The sequence below is a fragment of the Coloeus monedula genome, assembly GCF_965178545.1.
Source record: "Coloeus monedula genome assembly, chromosome: 1".
NCBI classification, from domain to species: Eukaryota; Metazoa; Chordata; class Aves; order Passeriformes; family Corvidae; genus Coloeus; species Coloeus monedula.
In genome coordinates, this window is record NC_138781.1 from 45141058 (window position 1) to 45160938 (window position 19881).

Sequence of the window (19881 nt, forward strand, 5' to 3'; positions counted from 1 at the left end):
ACAAACATACCTACCAACCTTAAGGCCCTTGTAATATAAATGTTTTGGTAGGGAGAACTCAATCCATCACAGAAAAAATGTTAATGATCATCTTAATGTGCACTATTTGAAAAATTTGGGCCCAGTTTGTGATTCATGTTGTTGTTACATTTGGGAAGGCTACTAAAGCATTTTTATTTTGCTTCTTTATTCAAATGTTGATAGCTGGTTTTGCTTACTAAAGGTGGAAAAGATCTGTGACTGAGTCACAGATGTGTAGAAAATTATTTATTTAGGCCTACACAGAGCCAGAAAATGACGCTACTGTAGCTTAAAGTAAGTTCTTGAAATAGTTTCAATTGTTGTATTTTCTCCTATAGAAGCTTAAATGTGCATGCAAAAAATATATCTCTTATGTTCGAAGAAGATAAAATTTTCTTAGGCATGCCTGAATAATTTGAATAAGAGAATATGTGATGAGGTAGTTCATGGTTCAGAAGATAACAATTTCTAGCAAAACTTCTTGATGTGATTTGGAGTTCAGCTGATTTTCTACAGGCTGCAGTGTTTCATATATGTTTTGGTTATTCTGAGGAGTATTTGCATGCCATTGTTTTGTTAACATAATAGAAAATATTTTTAGCTATTTTTTATATTAGACCTTAATCAATAGGATGAGAAATTATAATAGATTCGGAATCATCTTACCTTATGTTTAAATTAAAGTATGTTTTCAATTTTTAATGCCATTATCTCTAGCAACAAAGAAGAAATTAAGATGCATCCGTTATGTGTATCTCCTATAGCACTTTTCACTTGCAGGTGTGATGGTGCCCTCCAGAGAAGTTGGGTAAATGTTGCATCTCCGTTTAGCAAATGAAGAAAGAATAAAACCAGTGTTCTGGAGGATTGCATTATTAAGGAATTGTATCCAATTTCAATTAATCCATTAGTGTTTGTTTAAATATTTAAAAAAACAGTAGCCATAACATCTATAGTTTATATCATACTCCATGTGTCAGAGTTAAATTTCTAGTCTTTAACCTTTTTGCTATTTTCTCTGCCTAACTCCATAGTATTAATTGTTTCAATTTCCAAAAACATTTGGGGAAAAAAAAGTCTCATTAAAAAAGAATTTGAAGAAAAGGTCACGATGTTATCAGGAGGTTAGAAATAAAGAAGTGCTATAGATTAGAAACTGCAACTAAATTAATAAGTAGGAAAAAATTGTGAATTTTCAGCTCTGGTTAGAAGCATGTGGGGCTTCATATTGAAGGGCTTCTATTCATTAGCTTATTAAACAATAATTTAGAAATTAATGGCAAGGTGTTCAGAAGCAACAGAAGGATTTCAATTAGGTGAAGTCAAAGGTGTCTGCAAGGATGTAGGTAATGGTTTATTTCAAGCTCTGACTGGACTGGGGTTTTTTTTGTTTTGTTTTAATTTTTTCCCTCTTTTTTTCTGCTTTTTGCCCTTTTGACAAATGCTGGTCAATGCCACCTGGATAGAGGGACCTAGCCAGGTGTGGTGTACTGAGTTTGAAAACTCATGGGAAATTGATAGGAAGATACCTCATCAAAAACTGTGCCTGTGCAAGGTAGGCAGTGGAAGATGTAAAGATTATGATGAAATGTAGTCCTCTCGTAATTCCACTGTCAGTCTGAAGGTGCCTTCTTGCCTGAAATAGTCATTGCTTCTGATAGGGATGGGAGCTAATAGATAATAATGAGAGCTTTCATTAGGGAGTTTGCCTTACAGAAAGGCCAAGAGAGGACACAATGAAAGTACAGGAGATACTACATGGTATAGAATTAAATGTTCTTGTAGTTCCTTTTGGTAATACTTGTACCATCATCAACTTTACTCTACATAAATCCAATTATTTTTGCATGGTCAGGCCAGGGAATTAATTTTTCAAATAATACTGAAGTTCAGATTTAACAGGGATTTTGAACAAGCAGACAAGCAACAAAAATTCATGTTATGAGTCCTTGATACAACAGCAACTTGCACTCTTTGAAGAATAAGACTATTTCTACAGACAGGAGCAGGGAGGGAAGAGAAAAGACCCCAAACTTTTGTTGTTCCAAAAACTCCTGCCCATCCCAAGTGTTACATGGACCATAGTCCATCATGGAATTTACTTTCCAAGCCTAAAGTCTGTCACTTCACAACTGTTAGTCACTAAACTGAAATATGGAGGGGAGGGGAAAAAGGAGGAACAATACAAAGAATAGGCAGGGGAGGTACCCTGATCAAAGTGGGGGAGGTATGTGTAAGCTTCAAAGTCTGTTACAGACAGCCCAGGATGCAGCCTTGACAAACTATTGTAATGTTGATTGCAGATTTTGATTATGTGCACTTCAAAAGAAAAAAAAGGGTGAAATTTAATTCTGAGATAGATTTTTTTTTTTTAGTGAAGCTGCATGAAAAAGCTGTTGAGATAAGTTGCTAGCTGTCGTTTAAACAATTCACTGGAAATGTTTTAAATACTCAATTTTAAGTTTAAAAGTTTAAACGTCTCCCAAGCTTGATGTGTGTGAAAATCCAAATTCGGAGAGCGGAAGGAGGAAAATGATAATGCTACGGAATAACAACAGCAAGAGCAGAGTGTACAGCAGGAATACTTTCTGTATGTCACCCTCTTTACACACATGGGTTTGGGCTGGCATGGAAAAAGCATGGTTCATGCAGGAGCATTTTGATTTTTTTATATATGTATGCACAATAAATTTCTATGCTAGGGTACCTGATATCTTTGCAATATGCCAATGAATTCCTTGGTCTCTGGCAGACAATTAACAATACCAGGTGCTCCAGAGTCAATATAAAGGAATGCACTCAGTGCTCTAATGCTCAGGAGACTGAGTGAAAGCCTTAAGGGAGGCAGATGATTTTTAATTAACTCAGGTTGAGAATTTTGCTGGAAAAGATCACCAGAAGAAGAAAATTAAATTAATATATTGGAGAATCTGAAACTAATATTTTTCTAAAAAAAAGCAAGATAGATTTTTGCTTCTACTTAAGCAAAATGTGGGATAATCAGGTTTAAAATCCATATTGGTGAAAAAGGTAATAGACACAGTATTTATTTAGCAGTATTTGAGTGAATAAGCATTTTGCTTATGAAAGGTGAAATTTATTTCCAGAGGGCAGTACTGTAATGACACCTCTATAGTTCCTTTTCCTTGGGCAACATTTGGAAACATGAAATGGAGTGGGAATTGTTACTGCATGGTTAGGCCTAGTATTAGATGAGGTAAATGTTACTGGCCACACTTCTCTGAAACGTTACCAATGCTCTCTGAAATGCATCAGTTGCCGTGATTTCCTTTCTGGATGTGCCAGCACAAAGCCTCTCGTGACAACAGGTGTGTGTAGTTATTGCTTGCACGTATTGTAGGATGGATCGGTGCGTTAGCAGAAGGTAGAAAAACAGGAGGAGCAGAGGTGAAGGGAGAAGTTGTTTCTTTGTGCAGTGTTACAGCATATGTAATGTTAGCTGATGACCTGCAAACACACAGGCTGGTGAAGAGAATGAGTAAAAGAAACCACAAAACAAATGTTAAGAATAAATTGTTGGTGCTCTGGGAAGGCTATCCTAAGTAAAATGTTGAATCCTATACAGTGTATTTTAATATAAGCACATGTCCAAGCTTAAGAAAGATCTCCCTGTGGGGAAGAGGAATATTTTCACTGACTTGAAGGCAACTTAGCTTGAGTTACTGAATTATATAATTGCCCTTAAGGATCCACTTTCAGTGGCTTGATTAAATAGTACATATCAGGATAATTGGCACTGGGAAGTCAGAGACATCTTAGAAATACCCAGCCTGCTAATTAAACTCAATGCCATTGCTCTTACCATTTTTTGTTCCTTCCAAGTGGCAGATTCTGTTACGCTTGCTGTATCTGATGTAGTGTGTAATAATAAGATACCGAAGTAGGTGAATTTTGTGTCACTCATATTAGGTCACATACATTCATACCAAAGTGTTGTGGGTTAAGCTGAATGGCTTTTGTTATGCTCTTACTTTATTGAAGGACAAAGCCCCTGTCAATCTCAGATGTGAGAATCAGGGTCCTAATTAAATTTAGATGCCATGTTTTTATTTTTATTAGGTTGTTTTGGGGTTGTAGTAGTGTTAACCAGGAAGTCAAAATGAGTCACTTGTGCTTTATTGAATAGAAAATTAGATCTCCTTAGATAAAATACTTGCATGCTCTCAAAGAGTTTGGTTGGGATTTTGGTTGCTATAATTGCATAAACACAAATGTAACAGGCATATAATAAATATTTTAAAATGTTTCTCCAATTTATGTAGCTCACTTTTTTCTTACTGCATCTCTGTTTCTTTGATCTTTTACAAACTTGCCTTTATGTTCTCCTGATTAAATAATAAATCTGGGAATTTCTACCCTCTTGTAAACAAATATCTTACTGTTAAGGGTTTTGAAGAAGTTGGAGTCATTGATGACTTTTGAGAAGATTATTGGAGAAACGTCTCAGCTACACAGAGTAGAGGCAATTCATATAGTTTACTTCAGCACAGCATTTTCTTTTACTTGGATGTTTGTAGTATAACTTTAAGATAGAAAAAAAAGTGCAAATATTCTGGTATAGTGTGCTGAATATAACCCATTTTGATGGAGTTTGACAAGAGCTGATATTGTAGTAATTAACAATAGAGATTTGATCAAGGCTTTTGGATCTTTAAATTTTGAGATATGCAAAGAGAGAAGAAGAGAGGAAGAAATTTAAGGGACTTGATTTTCAAGAAAGGCTAAGCTTTCACTGAAAAACAAGCTCCCGTAAAACACCTGTCATTCTACATCCCATAACTTAGGAACCAAAAATCTGATCTTTAACATCCTACTCGAGTTATATGCAGTATGTGAAAGGTATGATCTAATATTCACCTGTACCTGTACAGACAGACTGAAGACATTCAGAATGCAATTTTGAAAAATCTGTCCTGATCACAGAGTGCAGATGACCAAATCTAATGACATTGGGTCTTTTTATTGCTTTGCATTGCTTGGTTTTTGCTCTGGGGTTTAGCTGGGCAGTGTACAGCCAAAAATCTCTGAAACTGCTGGTAGGTTTTATAGCATCACTATAATTATTTAGTTATTGAGTGTTATTTGAGCTTAGTCTGTTCATTTTCTAGCTATTGAGTGTAACTGATGTTGATCTGTCCCATGTGAACCTTAACTGGTATTTTTGCAAAGTTAGAGATTCAGTTTTTTAAGTGTGCTGGGGAGCTTAAATATATTTGTAGAGTGGTTTAAGTCCTTCTTGGGCACAGATTGTGGTGGCACTGTTCAGAAATGAAGCGAGCTGCATTCAAGGGAATCTTTGTAACTTCAGTGTTTCTTTCAAGGAGAAAATACTTCAGATGCTACAGCTTTCTCCATAATTGATTATGTGCCTTAGAGCCTGTGCATACTTTGCCTGTATAGCAGAAAGAGAAATGCTTTGCTTTAATTCCTTGCTGATTTCAAATAATGTTTTTTATAAATCAGCTGCTCTTCTCAAGTCTCCGTCTGGTTTTTGAAGTAAGGCTTTGCTTTGATTTATAAACTATTGATTGTATTCAGAGCTTTTGTTTTATCTGCTTTTGTAGTTACACAGATATAATCAGCATGCTGAATTCCTCTAAAGCTTTGCTTTTTTTTTTTTTTGCTCAAGGGGAGGGTCCTTGATTATATGTGTTGGTGCATTCCAATTTCTGTTTCAGAGCTCTCAAAAATGTTATGTATAATTCGCCTTCTGCTTTAGGAATGAATCTGTGCAACTGTTTTTCTCAGTAAAAATAAGCATCTGTCAATCAAGATTTTTAGAAGATTTTTGTGTTTTGCTGTAAGTTATAAAATACTGCCTTTTTAATGTCTGACTTACACATAGTGCCACAGTAACTGCAATTTGCACCCTTAGCCTACAATGGTGGTTTGAAACAACCTTGAAATGTTCAGGAGCATACTAAAGAATTGTGTAAAAAATTTGCATAGCCTTGTTTGTAAAGAAAACCGTCATCTTACAATCTCAGTATTTGCTTGTGTTTTTCCTCTTTTGACTGAGCATAAGTGGCTGCTAAACTTCCAACAACTAACTCCAACTGATTACATGCTTCTTCCACCCCTGCTTGTGGGGAGAACTACTTGACTTTTAGTTCTTGTGGTCCACCTTTTGACCCTCTATGACATATTTTCTGAATTTAACTTGCACCTTTTCCAGGATGTTTATACGTTAGACAGAAAATACATAGAAGTGTAAAAGCTGTAAGTGTGGCATAGGATAGAAGTGAGCAAACAAACAGAAAATGAATGGTGATTGCTTTGCTTTCTTTGGAAGGGAAAGGAATGGGAAGGCAGCTCCACAGTTAGGGAATATTTATAGAAAACATAGGTATGCCTTTTTTAAGCAGTAAAATCTTGGTTAAATATGAATTTTAGAACTGTTTTGAAGATTTCCACTTTCATTTCTCTTACCCTCTAAGCATCAAGTTGGTCACTCCTTAGTCTTTTCACGTATTTGCAATTAAATGTGTAGAACTAAACTGAACACTTAATTTCTTAAAAAGAAATATTTCTTCTCTCAACATTAGAATTTTTAATTGTTAATTGTATAAATGTATAATTTTAAATTATATTGTTATGGTTCCCACTGGAGGATCTTCTTCCACTTGAAATTTAATTAAATGCATTTTGATATTTGTTATAAATCAACCAGTATTTCAGTTACAGAGATAGTCCCGTGAGATGACTTAATCAAGCAAGTTTTGAAGTCCTGAATTTATGGATATGCCAATGATTTTATATTCTAGTTATTTTGAAAGATTAGGGTTTCATGGTCACTCTTCTTTTTTTCCTCAAGAATAAATACTTGGTTTTGAGAACTAGTTGTTACTTTAAAAGCAGTAATTCTCCTTTTGATGTATTTAATTTTAAATTACTTACAGTCACACATGAGAAGCAGATTTAGTCTGTAATTCAGGTGGTGGTGCATCAACGCAAAAGAGGGCTTTAGGAGAGGACTGTCTGCTGACAGTTCTCTGCCCACAGACTGTCACTCCTGCTGCTCAGCCCAGAAGGTAAATCCAAGCTACATGTATCTATGAGGAGAGCAGCTTGGTAGCGCTTTGGTTTCATTCGAAAGCATGGGAAGGGAAGGAGGAATTAATCAAAGCAGCAGCAAAGTCTGAGAAAATGTGTTTGTGTTTTCATGAGAGAATCCCTAGGTTACTCTGTACCGATTTTCTACTGCTGAAAAAAACCTGACCATCCTCTGGTAGAATTTCAGGCCATAGCTACAAAGGTGTAGCTTTTGTCTCCTTGTTCCATTACCCTGTCCGTCTTCTTGGACCACAGCTGATGAAATTCCTGGAGTGACACCACCGTGAACCAATGCAGTGCTATGGAGAATTAAATCAGTTATGTTCAAAGGTATTTCAAACTAACTGGTGCAAACTACAGTCCTATTGGGAATGCTTTATAAAGCTACATTTTAAGTATACCAATCCAGAATACGTCTCGAAATGAAGTGGGTGTATGATACACTGAACTTCTAATGTTACTTCAAGGGCAGTTTTCAAAACCCCATGCACAAGTCTTCTGGCCCAGCAATTTCTTTTAAAAGAGGAAGAATTCCTAATCAGAAGCTACAGCTTTGGAGCAAGCCTACTCCTCCTCCCTTATCACACTATGGTTTACAGGCTGGTTTTGGTGTGTGAGCTAGATTCCTTTTGTAAATAACTAAGTCAATATTTCTGAACCAGTGAATCACACAAGCAGACAGGTTCAGACTCTGTGCAGTGTGGGAATGCTTGGTGCAGGGAATCACACTGTCTTCCCTGAAGCAAAGCCACAGAACTACATGCTGTGGAGGTGTAGGCCTTCAGCATTGTCTAGTTCAGGCTACTGATCTGCTCTTGGTGCAAGCAGATCTCACAAATTCAGACACAGCCACAGGGTCTGTGCCAAGTATGTGAACCAAGTCTGGGGTTTGACTGTGCCACAAACTCCCCACAGGGGAGATGTCTTCCATCTGCTGCTTTTGAAGAGAGAAAATGCTCAAGGGAGAGAAGAGAAGCATCAGATATCTGAATGATACTATCCACAGAAGAACTGAGTAATAGTATTTGAAACTCTTTTATTATGAAAAAGTCAGAACAAAGTGACATTTTTAAAATTCAAAACACATTATTTTAAAATTGGGGAAGAACTATTCTGTCTTTTCTAAATGTGTACCACCTAATCATCTTTCTGAATTCTAATTGTGAATTAGGTGAATTTCCATTTTTAAAAAGCTTTTGTGTTATTTCGGTTGTTTTGACATTCACCAAAAACATCCCACTGAAGTATGTTTGCTGTACTTCAGATTGATAGATAGCTGATTGCGAAGATCAGAGAACACAGACAGGCTGAGAAGAGGAATGAAAATGGCAGCTTTATGAAGTTCTCCTTTGTCCATTCCTCTCTGGGACAGTTCACTGACCTTAGCTTTCTGTGTCTGGGGTGAGGCGTACTATCGTGGGCTAAGGAAGATTAACTGGGATTCGTACAGCTGTAGGAGCATCTGCATGAGAGGGCTTTAATTTATCTCTAGTTCCGTAATATGCTGCTTGTCTGGTAACCTGTCTTTCCTCGTCTCTAGCTGAATTGCCTTGTCAAGGACAATCCATAGTACTGTGTTTCCATGGGGATGGGTATGGAGAGTACTAGGTGGGTGAGAATCCTGGTCTTCATTTGCAAGGGATATTGAATAATGCAGTTTATCTATAAGTGTATACATGCTCACACACATATGCAGAGTAAAACTAAACAGCGGCACCTCTAGTCAAAGCTAAAGAATAAAGATGGTTATTTTCTAAAAGAAATCTGAATTATTTGGGGTTTTTGTTTTTCATGGTTGCTTACCATGATTTCCTTTCAATCCATTACTGTATATTCATTTGTATGTTAAAATATCGGTATGTTACTAAACTTGCAGAAACATTCCCGTATTGAAAAGTTTCTGGATTAAGTTAAGAACATCAACTGTAAGAGAGCCGAAGTATTACAAAAATGTTAACTGAAGATCGTGTTTCTATAGGAGTAGTAAATGACAGTATTTTTTTAAAGGACTACCACAAATATGTGTGTTGGAATGAGGAGGTGGAGGTGCGGTCGATATTTCTTGCCCCCTTGCAGACATTTGTCCAGTTTGTAAGAAAAAATACGATGCTGCTTTCAGAAGGTATTAATATTGTTGGTATGAAGCACACCAGGGTAACACATCACATTAAATATAAAGTACATTCTGTGAAAATAGATTCCTTTGTCTGCCAGAATACTTTTCTTGTGTACGATACGGGTGTGTGGTAATTCTAAGCTTCTAAGCTTAAAATTTTGTTTGTCTTTAAAACAAACGAAACCTACATGGAAATTGCAAACAATTTCTATCATTAAGAAAATAGTTGTTTATATGTTTAAATCTGCAAAAATATCGAGCTGCTGTTTTTTGACACATGGCAACTCTTTGGAATTGCAGGGCTTCAGTCTTAAAGCTACTTGAATTGCAGTCCATGTGGAATATCAAAGACCAGTACTAACTATATGTTAGGAGCACGGGCAGTATGAAGAGGAGTTGGACTAGGGAAGTGGAATTTAGGAGCTATATACATGCAGACTTATTGAAAATACAATGTTGAGTGCTACAGTTGCAAGGAATTCACACTGAAAGCAAGTTAATGGGAACTTTGTGGTGTGATTCTGGGATTTCACAGGAGTCTCATCTGAAACAAGCCCATGGATGGCCTAGAGCATTTGTTAATGCCTTCTGCTCCCTTCTTTTGGCACATTAGGGTTCTTATGGTTGTTGCAGGAAGTGGCAAAATACTCAGTGGACATTGGTGTGGGAGGGGATTTGTCTGAGTTGCATTCTCCATGGGGGGTTGTGGAGGACATGGCTTTCCCAACGTTCCTGTCCCCCCTGGGTTCTGGAGTGGCAGTGGTCGGGATGGCCAAATTTCAAAGCCGGCTTCATTGGGCAGAAGGCCCTTGAGTACACAGCATTACTCATCCTGTCTGTACACAGACCAGGATGAACATCTTTGGGCTGCTCTTTCTAACAACACACTCTCAGTCGTCTGGCACTGACTTGTCAGGCTGCGAGACCCAGTTCTGTAGTGATCTCTGCTGCTTGTTCTGCTGCCTGCTCTTGTTTATTCTGCTGCCTGATCTGTGGGGAAGGGTGAAATAACAACAGTGATGCTGGAACAAATCTTTGTAGGCCTGTATTGCTAGAAGTCCAGCCAGGAAGAGGGAAGAATGTTGCATAGTGAATACTTCAGGGATTTTCAGAGCCACTGTCTCAGCTACTCTGCTGCTGTACACTAGCCAGGCTATGAATTGTGCTTTATAAGGTCAAGCCAGATGGCACTGTGAAAGGAGCACTGAGAGAACTGTTTAATGTAGTAGGAGTGTTTCTATTATTAAACAAAATTTTTCAAGTTAATATGGACATAAAATTTGAATTCCAAAGAAAGGTGGCCTCACAGATGCCACCATTGATGCAAAGAATGTATTGCATGTAACTGTGATGGAAGAGTATGTACATTTTAAAAAATATTCTCACTAAATATTTTTTGGTTTTTTTGAATTGAAAAATGTTTTATTCTAAAGAATTCTTGTCTGTATTTATCATTCTCTAGGGATGAACCTGTACTGAAAGTCAGGATCTGATAGGAGAAAGGTTCCAAATTCTCCAAGGAGAGGTACCAGATGGGCAGTGAGAAATAAACTTCAGGGAGAGCAAAATGACAGTTATTGAGAGGAGATGAGATAAAGGGGAATGTAGCAAATATTCAGGTAACTAAAAATCACTTTCAAATGTGGGAAAGGAAAAAACAGGGAAGCCATATAAGAAATGTGGTAAAGCTAATGATGTTTTGCTAAGTTGTTAGGAAGTTTGACAGGGTAGTACAACATAAAGTATTACCTGTTTGTAATCTAAGAGGAAAGTGCCCCAAAATGCTTTTGTAAATAAAGCTTACCATTTTGTAGTCACATTTCAGGGCTGTGGCATATACAGGTGAAATTATAAAAGAATCACTTAGACTGTAGTGGTTAGTGGTTCAATATGGACGTAATAGGGAAAAAAGGGGGAAACTTTCTGGTTTATCATCAGTTGCAGTTGATGTCCAGTATGGATACACACCTTTTGATTATTCTCAGTCAAACTCAGGATTTAACCAGAAGGTCCTATAGGATTTAATCTGCAGCAGAAGTGCTTGTCCCTGATACTGACACAGACCACCCAACCTTACTGCAGACTGAGCTGTAACTGAGATAGCAGAGCAAATGAGACAGAAGAGTGAGGGGTAAAAACTATGTCAAAACCCAGCTTTTTTTTCATATGTCTCATGTGGCAGTAAAAGAATGGGAGGGCAAAGAAGTCCGTACTCATGGCACTGTCTTGAAAAAGATCATTTCAGCTTTCATGTGGAGATTTCCAGTATCTGCAGAGCTCCCCAGAATATCTGCTGTATAATTCAAAACCTGCTTCACTCTTGCTGCTCCACTTGCCTGCAGAAGATTTCAAAGCCTATCAGTTAAATGTGGTGCACAGCCTGTGCTCCTGTGATATCCAACATGACAAAAGAAAATGGGGTTAAATAACAATGTCCCTTGACAATTTGTGGGTTTTCAAAATGACATGGAATTTAAAATAATAACAGTATACTATTTATTTCATTTATCTACACTCTGACATGTCAGTTCCAGCTGATGATAGACACTGACTGACAGTGCTTGTGCCAGCAAAAGAAAAGGAAACTTCCCCTAATAGTCATTAGCACAGTGTCTAATAGAGTCATACAGCAGCAGTTACTCTGTGAAGCAACTTCGCCTCAGCACGAAATTGTTAACAGATTAGGGTAGAATCTGGTATGACAAAATAGGTACTGGCCTGGGGCAAGTGCACCACAATTTGTCTTGGTGCTGACTGGATCTCTCCCTCTAGCAAATGCAGTGCCTGATCTGTGTTTTTTGACAAGGGTAAGTGTTCAGTATTTTGGCACTTTACTGATTCTATTAGCAGTTTAATTGGTTCAACTGTGGTTAGCACAAAACTTTCACAGGTTAGTTTTCACAACATTTATTTTATGGTATTTAATAAGAAATATGAAGGTGTCAATGCAATTTTTTTCCCATTGTAAGGAGTTTTTGCATATCTTAAAAAAAATGTCAAAACCAAAAAACAAACAAAAACAAAACAAAACACCATCAACAGTGTTTCCACTGTGATGGATTTTTTTTATTTTTAGAAAGAAGTTGTCCCCAGATCAGAGCATAGCATATATGCAGCATCATCACTGTTTGCTCCCGCTTTTGAAGAGAGAAGGAAAGAAAAATATAAAAATTGAGATTTGATAGGAATACACATTAATATTATAGAAATTTAATTTTATAGAAATTAAAAACTGAAGAGAAAAAAAACCTCAAGAGATGCTAGTAAGATCTTAAGTAAAAGGATATAAGTGCAGTTGGAATAATTGGACTGTGAAATATTAATCTTCCTGATTTTTGTACAAGTTACTTACTCATAACTATTTATGTTTCTTAGCACTCGACTCCCCTTTCTCCCCCTGAAGACTTTGTGTTTTGCTTTTTTGCTTTAGGATGTTTTTGATGTTACTCCCCACTGCCCCCCTATTTACGGTACACTCCCTGCTGTCTAATCTTCCCAAAAATGTCAGCTACGGCTGCTGGATTGATATCCTTCTGAACAGATTGAAGTGATATGTGTTCCTCAAAGGCTTCCCAAATGCAAGTGGTGTTTTTGCATGTGTGCTAAGCATGGCTTTTTGATAGTACCAGCAATGTGTAGAACACTGTTTCCTGTGCTGAGTGTTAAATATAGCACAAGGCACAATTGTGATAGTGTTGGTAAGAACTTAGGAAAAAAGGCCTTGATTATCAGATAATGAATTAACTTGGCATTTGCTATAAAGGGACATGGTACTATCCTGTGCTCCACTTTTTCACAGTAACTAGGGTTTCACTAGGGAAAATTTATCAAAGACATTACAGAAACAAAACTGGTGGTGCTGTAGCACTGGAAGTCTGGAAGTTGTGTTAGATGCCCATTTTGATGGAGAAGAATAAACTACTTTAGAACAAGAGGCAGCAAAAAGAAAATAGCACTGAACCCTTAGAAAGTAAATAGCGATGGAGTCATATGCCTGCTGGTTCTTATTGTGTACTGCAGGTGGAAAAGGTGTATGACCCTGTCAGCATAGAGCTTCACCTCTGTTTGCACCGTGCCACACTTTGAGACACAAGAAACATAGAAGGGATAAGGCACTGAGCAGCTCTCCCTGGCAATTTTGCCTAGTTCTCTCAGATCCCTGCCCAGGAGTCAGGCATATAAAACTTCCAGTGGGTGTCTTTCCTAAATTTAGCAGTAGTTTACTAATCTGGTTGGTCTGTTACTGAAGGTTTGGGAGGTTGGGTGAAGGAGAGAGGAAGTAAGGGCTGAGATGGGAACCACTCCTAGTTATCACAATATAGGATCTTGAACATCAAATTGAAAACATGTGAGTGGGAGAGAACTTTCAGTCACATTCAGCCTGTGACTCCCTCTCATTGTTCTCTAGTAGTCAAGGAGTAAGAGACTGTCATGTTCTCCACAGATTAAAAGATCTTTACCCCAGCTCCCGCATCTGGTGCACATCTGGCAGGTTTAAGGAGAGTGGAGATGGGAATACTGTGTACGCTTTACCCAGTTAATATGAAAAGCCCTTTGTCCTCCAGCATTGTAGCTTAGAGGGTATTGGTAAAACTTGTATTTTTAAGTGACCTTTGTAGCCCAAGAAAACTCCTAGCCCAATAAAGCAAGTTTGGATTGACTGTGGGAGTGGAAAAACATGAGGTGCAGTGGTAAAAATGGTCTCTCTGAAAGACTGGAAATGGGTACATCAGAATTTGTTCATCTGCTCCCCAGAAAATGCAGAAATCCAGATTCTGTGCTAAACAAAATGCCTCATTAGCATGTTATGTGTAGGTGAGTATTGAGGATGCCTGAACAGAAAAGTGTCTGAGGGCATTCTCTTCTGTGGAGTGAAACAGCATTTTAACAGTTGTCAAACTAAGATTGAAACCAGTTTTAAGACAAATCAGTGATCTTCATGGAGTGCTCTGAATTCACTCTGGGAAGTGAGATAGTGCAAACAGGTGCAGAGAAGAGAGACAACCAAGTTACCCAGCTGAGCAGAACACTGTTCTTCTCAGAAAAGCACTTTGCAGTGTGTGCTGTGTGTTCATTGGTCTTTGAAGTAAAAAAAGCTCTAGAGCCAATGGATAAAACAGCTTATTCTATGATATAACTATAATTTGAATTAGAAGGACAGGAAACAGAAGCCCTCAGCTGTAGTACTGAAGGAGAAACTTTCTGCCTGTCTTTGATAACTTGTAGTTAAAGCACTGCCTCTCTGTTCAGCAGGAGGGAGTGAGGTGAAGCAAATGGGATTATATTGTAACTCATAGGAACATTGTCCTTCCATTTTCCTCTTTTCCTGTGCAGGCAACTAGAATAGATTTAACCTCTGCTCTACTGGGGAAGATAAAAGGTGTTTAAACAGCAGGAAAAATTGTATTTGTCCATCCCTTAAGAAAGCAACAGAGCAAATGGGAACGAGTCCAGCTGGACTTTGCCTTTAAACTGCCAGGTTCAAACTCCTGAAATGGGGACTGGTGTGAGACAAGAGTAAGATGGTACAGCCCAATAACTGGGCTCAGAGAAGCCCTTAGAGAAGGCACAGAGATGCATTTTGGGGAGCTTGACTGACAGACTTGCTTATACACACTCTGTCTTGGAGCTCAAGCCAGCTATCAGGTTTTCACCAGGGACTGTTCTCTTTGTTATATGCAAAACAGGTGGGGTTTTTTTAGCTTTATGTTGTAATACAATTGCCTGCCTTATGGACTCCTTTCCATTGCTGCACCCTGTGAAGAAGTTCGGAGTGTGATCACCCTGAACTTATACATTTAGCAATGACTTTTTAAACCTGTTTCTCAAACTCACCATAGGCTTCCTTTCAGTGTTGCCTTATTCTGGCAAGTTGTCAACATGTATAGTACTGTTGACTTTGCAGTTTGACGTTAAAGCTCTGCCTGGCTGAGCCCTTGCATATTTAATCACAGTTATGCCTATTGGTGGGAAACGTACCAAAAAAAAGGTAGCTTTTAGAAAGGCTTTTCTCAAAAAAGCTTGCATTTCTGTTTTCAGGAGGTGAAATATACCAATTGTTTTAAAGAAATGTATTAGAGGAGAAGGCATTGTTCAAGCAAACATTGAAGAATTATGTTTAAACCTTCCAGACACTAAGAAGAAACAAACCATACCAATGAAAGCTATTTAATTTATATTTTAAAAAGTCACAAAAACGTAGTGGGTGATGAGGGGAAGACAACTATTCATCCTCAGAATATAATAGCAAAACCTACATCCAAAACAGTGTGATGGAAGGTGTTCCTAATCTGACTGTTTGTGGGAATTACATGTCAGGAGTCTATCACCCAAAACACTGACTGAAATTTATTACATATTTTTTAATGCAAACTGTGTAAATTAATTGATAAAAGCTTCTAGAACAATCTGATATGCATCTGCATATTTTTGAACTTTTTTGGAACTTGGAACTCATAGTTAAATAAAATGTTCTTTGACAGAATTGGTTTTGGTGATAGACATGCTGGGTACCTATTGAGTATTTTTTGCTTCTTTTGTACTTGTAAGCAATCGGTGAAATGCAACCACTTGAGAAAGAAAATGAAACCCAATCTGAGATTCATTCGCACAGCAAGAGTTCTCTTCTCCACAGGTGCTTATTACTATGTTACACATAACCATAACAGCTGAGCCCCATCAGTTGCGACTTGTGATGTGAATAAATCCTGTCATTCGTGCTTCCCACTGTTCCATGCTTACCCCAACAGGGACATTTTTTGTGCAGTCATATTTTGTTGCTTGTTTTATTTGCACACATATTCTAGGTATACATCTCTGAATACATTATGTTCCCTCCTTGGAGAAGTAAGCACACATGAGGGCACATTCAGAGAGCGAGAGGCATTCCCTCTCTATTCTCTGTCCCATCCCCCTCACCTATGTTCTGTTGGGAGAAACAGTGTTGCCTGGGGAGGAAGGGGCAATGTTTGCAATGTCTGGGTGGTTCAGCCTACTTCTTAGGAATAGCTCCTGCACAGGTGGCTGTCGTCCATTTGGAAGCGAGTTTCACTTCATGAGACAATCAGTTGTTGTTGGCTGCTCCCCTTTCCTTAGAACATTCTTGAAATCTTCTTGCCATTTAAACATCCTGAAGGTAAAGTCTGAGGCTTTCAAACTTGGGATGCCTTGAGGTTCAGCTTGTACCTCCTGATTTTCAGTACCACAAACTTTCTCAGTGTATCAAGATTGAAGCCCACATCATCCCACTCACAGTGATCATCCAGTGATCACCCATCTGGAGTTATGTGCAAGTAAGGTTTTCTCAGCATTGCTGACAGTAAACCAGTGCCTGCTTTTCACTTCAAGTAATTTTCCTCAAACCAGGCAGGTTGAATTGCCCACCAGAGTTAGGCAGCACTTTGCTTCTATATGAAACCCATGTTTTGCTTCCAAGGAGAGAGTTTGGAGAGGAGCCTTTTGGCTTCAAATGACAAGTCCAGTTGACAGTCCCTTTTGCCATTTGACTCCTTATAGAATACCCTTTGGCAGGCAGTACCTGAGAACCTTAATTTGCTACAGCTGTCAGAGACGTGCATTGCTTTCTTTTCTGTTCTGCCTGGTTTTCTGTGGAAATGAGGCTTTTTCTATCACGCGCTCTCTCTCCCAGCCTGTCCAACCCTATCCTATTTATTTTTTTAATCCATTGGCCAATTTTAATCCTGTTTAGCACTGAGGCAGATGCCTTAATGATATTGAGTTCTACCACTATGATGAATACTGGCAGCCAGATAGAGGAGAGAGATATAATTAATGCCTGTTCTGATGAAAAGATTTCAGTGTGTGCTCAGCTTTTTCTAGGTATCAGGCTTTATTAGCTCTGTTGTGAACAAAACTCCTTGGTTTTATATTGTAAGCATTATTGTCGCCCTCTAATTGGTGGCTTTGCTTCTCTGGTTTATCTTGATATCATGCATCAGAGCCCTAATGAGGGTTCAAAATGCCACTGAGCATTACAAGGTTGAGTGTGTGGGCTGATACTACCAAGCATCTATGTTACTAATTCTGGGAGATAATAGAACTCCATAAGGGCAAAAATCTCTTCTTTCATCACTCCCCTGGACCCCGATTCCTTAGCAATTCTCAATTAATGGGAAGGCCAGCATCTGCTGCCTGGGGTCCCTATCCTGAGGCAAAGATTGCAGCATCTTGGCCTGCCAAACACTTTTCTACGCCAGAAATCCTCCTTGAATCATACAGCCCTCACCTTCACCAGCTTTTGTTCTGGGACCTGGAGTTCCTGCCTGACCTGTGTCTCGCCCCAGTGCTACAGATCAGCATGCCTCCTGTGGATGGGGGAGTGACGTGGAGACAGTTCACTTCCTCTCTTGTTCCACGAGGAAGATTGTCCACGTAGAACCAAGGTGGGAGGGAGTAATGGAGATTAGGGCAAATTAATCTAGCCATCCCATTGAATCTCTGGGATAGTTCCATCAGTTTATCTGAGGAAGCCAGTTTGACTTGCATAATTCAGACATTTGTCTCTTACATGATAATCTCTTACCTTTCTCCTCTTGCACATTCTGTAAAAATGTGGCAAAACAAGCATGTTCTGCCATCTGGACAAAAAAAAATCCTAAAGAAAGATTATTTACTTGAAAGTCCAAAGAGTATCAGCTTCAACACCTAGTCTAATTTAGTCAAACCCTTGTATAGGGTGTGTGCAGCAGAAACACACATCATTTTCAAATTTTAAATTTATAAAAGTCATATATCAGGAATATGCTTAAATATGATGTATGTGCGAGTTCAAAAATTATATGGTTTAGATCACTGCTTTACTTGTCTTTTAGACTTGAGGTTTAGAATTGACCTGTCAGATTTTCATAAAACAGGCTGGTTTTATTTTGAGTAATGAATCTGAGGAAGAAGTGGCAAATAAGTTGATGTATAGCCTAGTAATGTGATTCTTTTTAAAATTCCAGACTTGGCTTATAATGATGTTAATAGATGATCTTGGTTGAGTTCCTGAATAAGTATGCAATAAGTGTATTCTTTTTTCCTGTAGCAAGATATTTAAACATGAATTTAAGAGTAAGTCAGCATGTCATGATTAAGTCCTCTTGCAATTTAGTCTATTTTGTGGTACCTCTAAATTTTGTTTAGACTTTTCTGTTACTCTAGTCTTATAAGTGGTTTTTATTAGTAATTGGAAATAGTAAGGTACTCACCACTAATTCTGTGAAATAGAATGAATACAAGTATGTATATGCTGTGTTAAAACTTTGATTTTACTTGTTTATTTTACTTGTTTTTCATTGATTCTAATTTTTTCTTCTCATAGGGTATGTCCTAGTTGTACATGTCAGAAAATGTGCAATGAATTTGCAGACTTGTCTGCCTTCACATCTCTTCCTTCTGCATGCTTTTTTTATTACTGCTGTCGTGGAATATATTGCCTCATTTGTAAATATCAAAAGCACTGTAAAATGGGAGATAGCAATTCACTTAATACCGCACATACACAATTTATTTCAGTTTTTTTAAATAAATGAGCTCTTCTGCTAGAATACTTAGGAATAGAAGAAACGTTATGCAGAGTGCCTGAAAAAACTTTCACAGTTGGCAGTTGTCTTATTATTGGTCCTAACTAGTAAAGCACCCAAATCTCTCTGAAATGAAGGATGTCATTAACATCACTTGACAATTTGGAGCTATTATGATTAATATGACCCCATGGGTCAGATCTAAGCAAACTTTTTATTTTCAAAACTATTGGTCGGAAGGATTTTTATATTACTGTACACCAAGCTTTTTGACTTCCATAAACTGGTTTTTGATTTGTAAAGGGTTCTGAGAACAGCCCTGAATATTCACATGGCATCTATGGCCTGGCACATCTGGAGTGCCTGGAGCAGCAACCTGGCTTCCTTGGGGTTGTCTCTCTGGAACCGAGTAAATTTTGCTCTGGTTTGTGACTCAGGGAGAGTTTAAGTGGTTTGGCCATGGGTGACTTAAGGGAACATAGGAGTTTTTGCTTCCCAATTCTAAATTTAGAATATGCATTTCTCATATTCATTTCACATCTGCAAAAGTTATTTGTAGAGTATAACATGAATATGTGAAAAGAGGAGAAAGATTTGCAATTGAAATTTTGTTTATATTTTTGTTCTTTCCCTTTTCATTCCAGCGAAATGAAGCAGAAGTTGGATGAAGAGGGCAACAAGTGCAGCATCCTTTCCAAGCAGCAGAAGTTCAATGAGCACTGCTGCATTCGCTGCTGTTCCCCTTTCACATTTCTTATCAACAGCAAGCGACAGTGCCAAGAATGCAAGTACAACATCTGCAAGAGCTGCAGCACTTACCAGAAGAAGGAGAAAGCTTGGATTTGCAGTGTCTGTCAGCAAGCAAGGTAAAGGCTTTTGTTCAACAAACCGTGCAAAGCAGCTGTGGCCTGACCTGAGCTTTTCCTTGTATTTGTCAGTAGTTAACTCTGGTGGGATAGGACATGAAGTACCTGTTTATGTAGGGATTGATTTGTTCCTGACGTGCCTGGTTTTTGTAGAGGTTAATTTGTTCCGAGAGCGTTTGGTTACCTGTTGCATTTGCCAGGCTTGTTTAGCTGGACTGATGTAACAGCAGGCAGTAATTGGGCATGGCTTGTGCAGGACTGGGATGTCCTGAAACTCCTG

The 19881-nt window shown here is 38.2% G+C and overlaps 1 protein-coding gene across 3 annotated transcripts in view; it reads left to right on the forward strand.

The window, feature by feature from the left end:
• MYRIP (myosin VIIA and Rab interacting protein) overlaps positions 1 to 19881 on the forward strand; it is a 211339-nt gene that overhangs the window by 75870 nt on the left and 115588 nt on the right. For all 3 annotated transcript variants that reach the window (XM_082295624.1, XM_082295625.1, XM_082295626.1), the window contains exon 3: positions 19380 to 19601. In XM_082295624.1, the coding sequence (XP_082151750.1) occupies positions 19380 to 19601 (222 nt within the window). The remainder of the gene's footprint in view (positions 1 to 19379; positions 19602 to 19881) is intronic.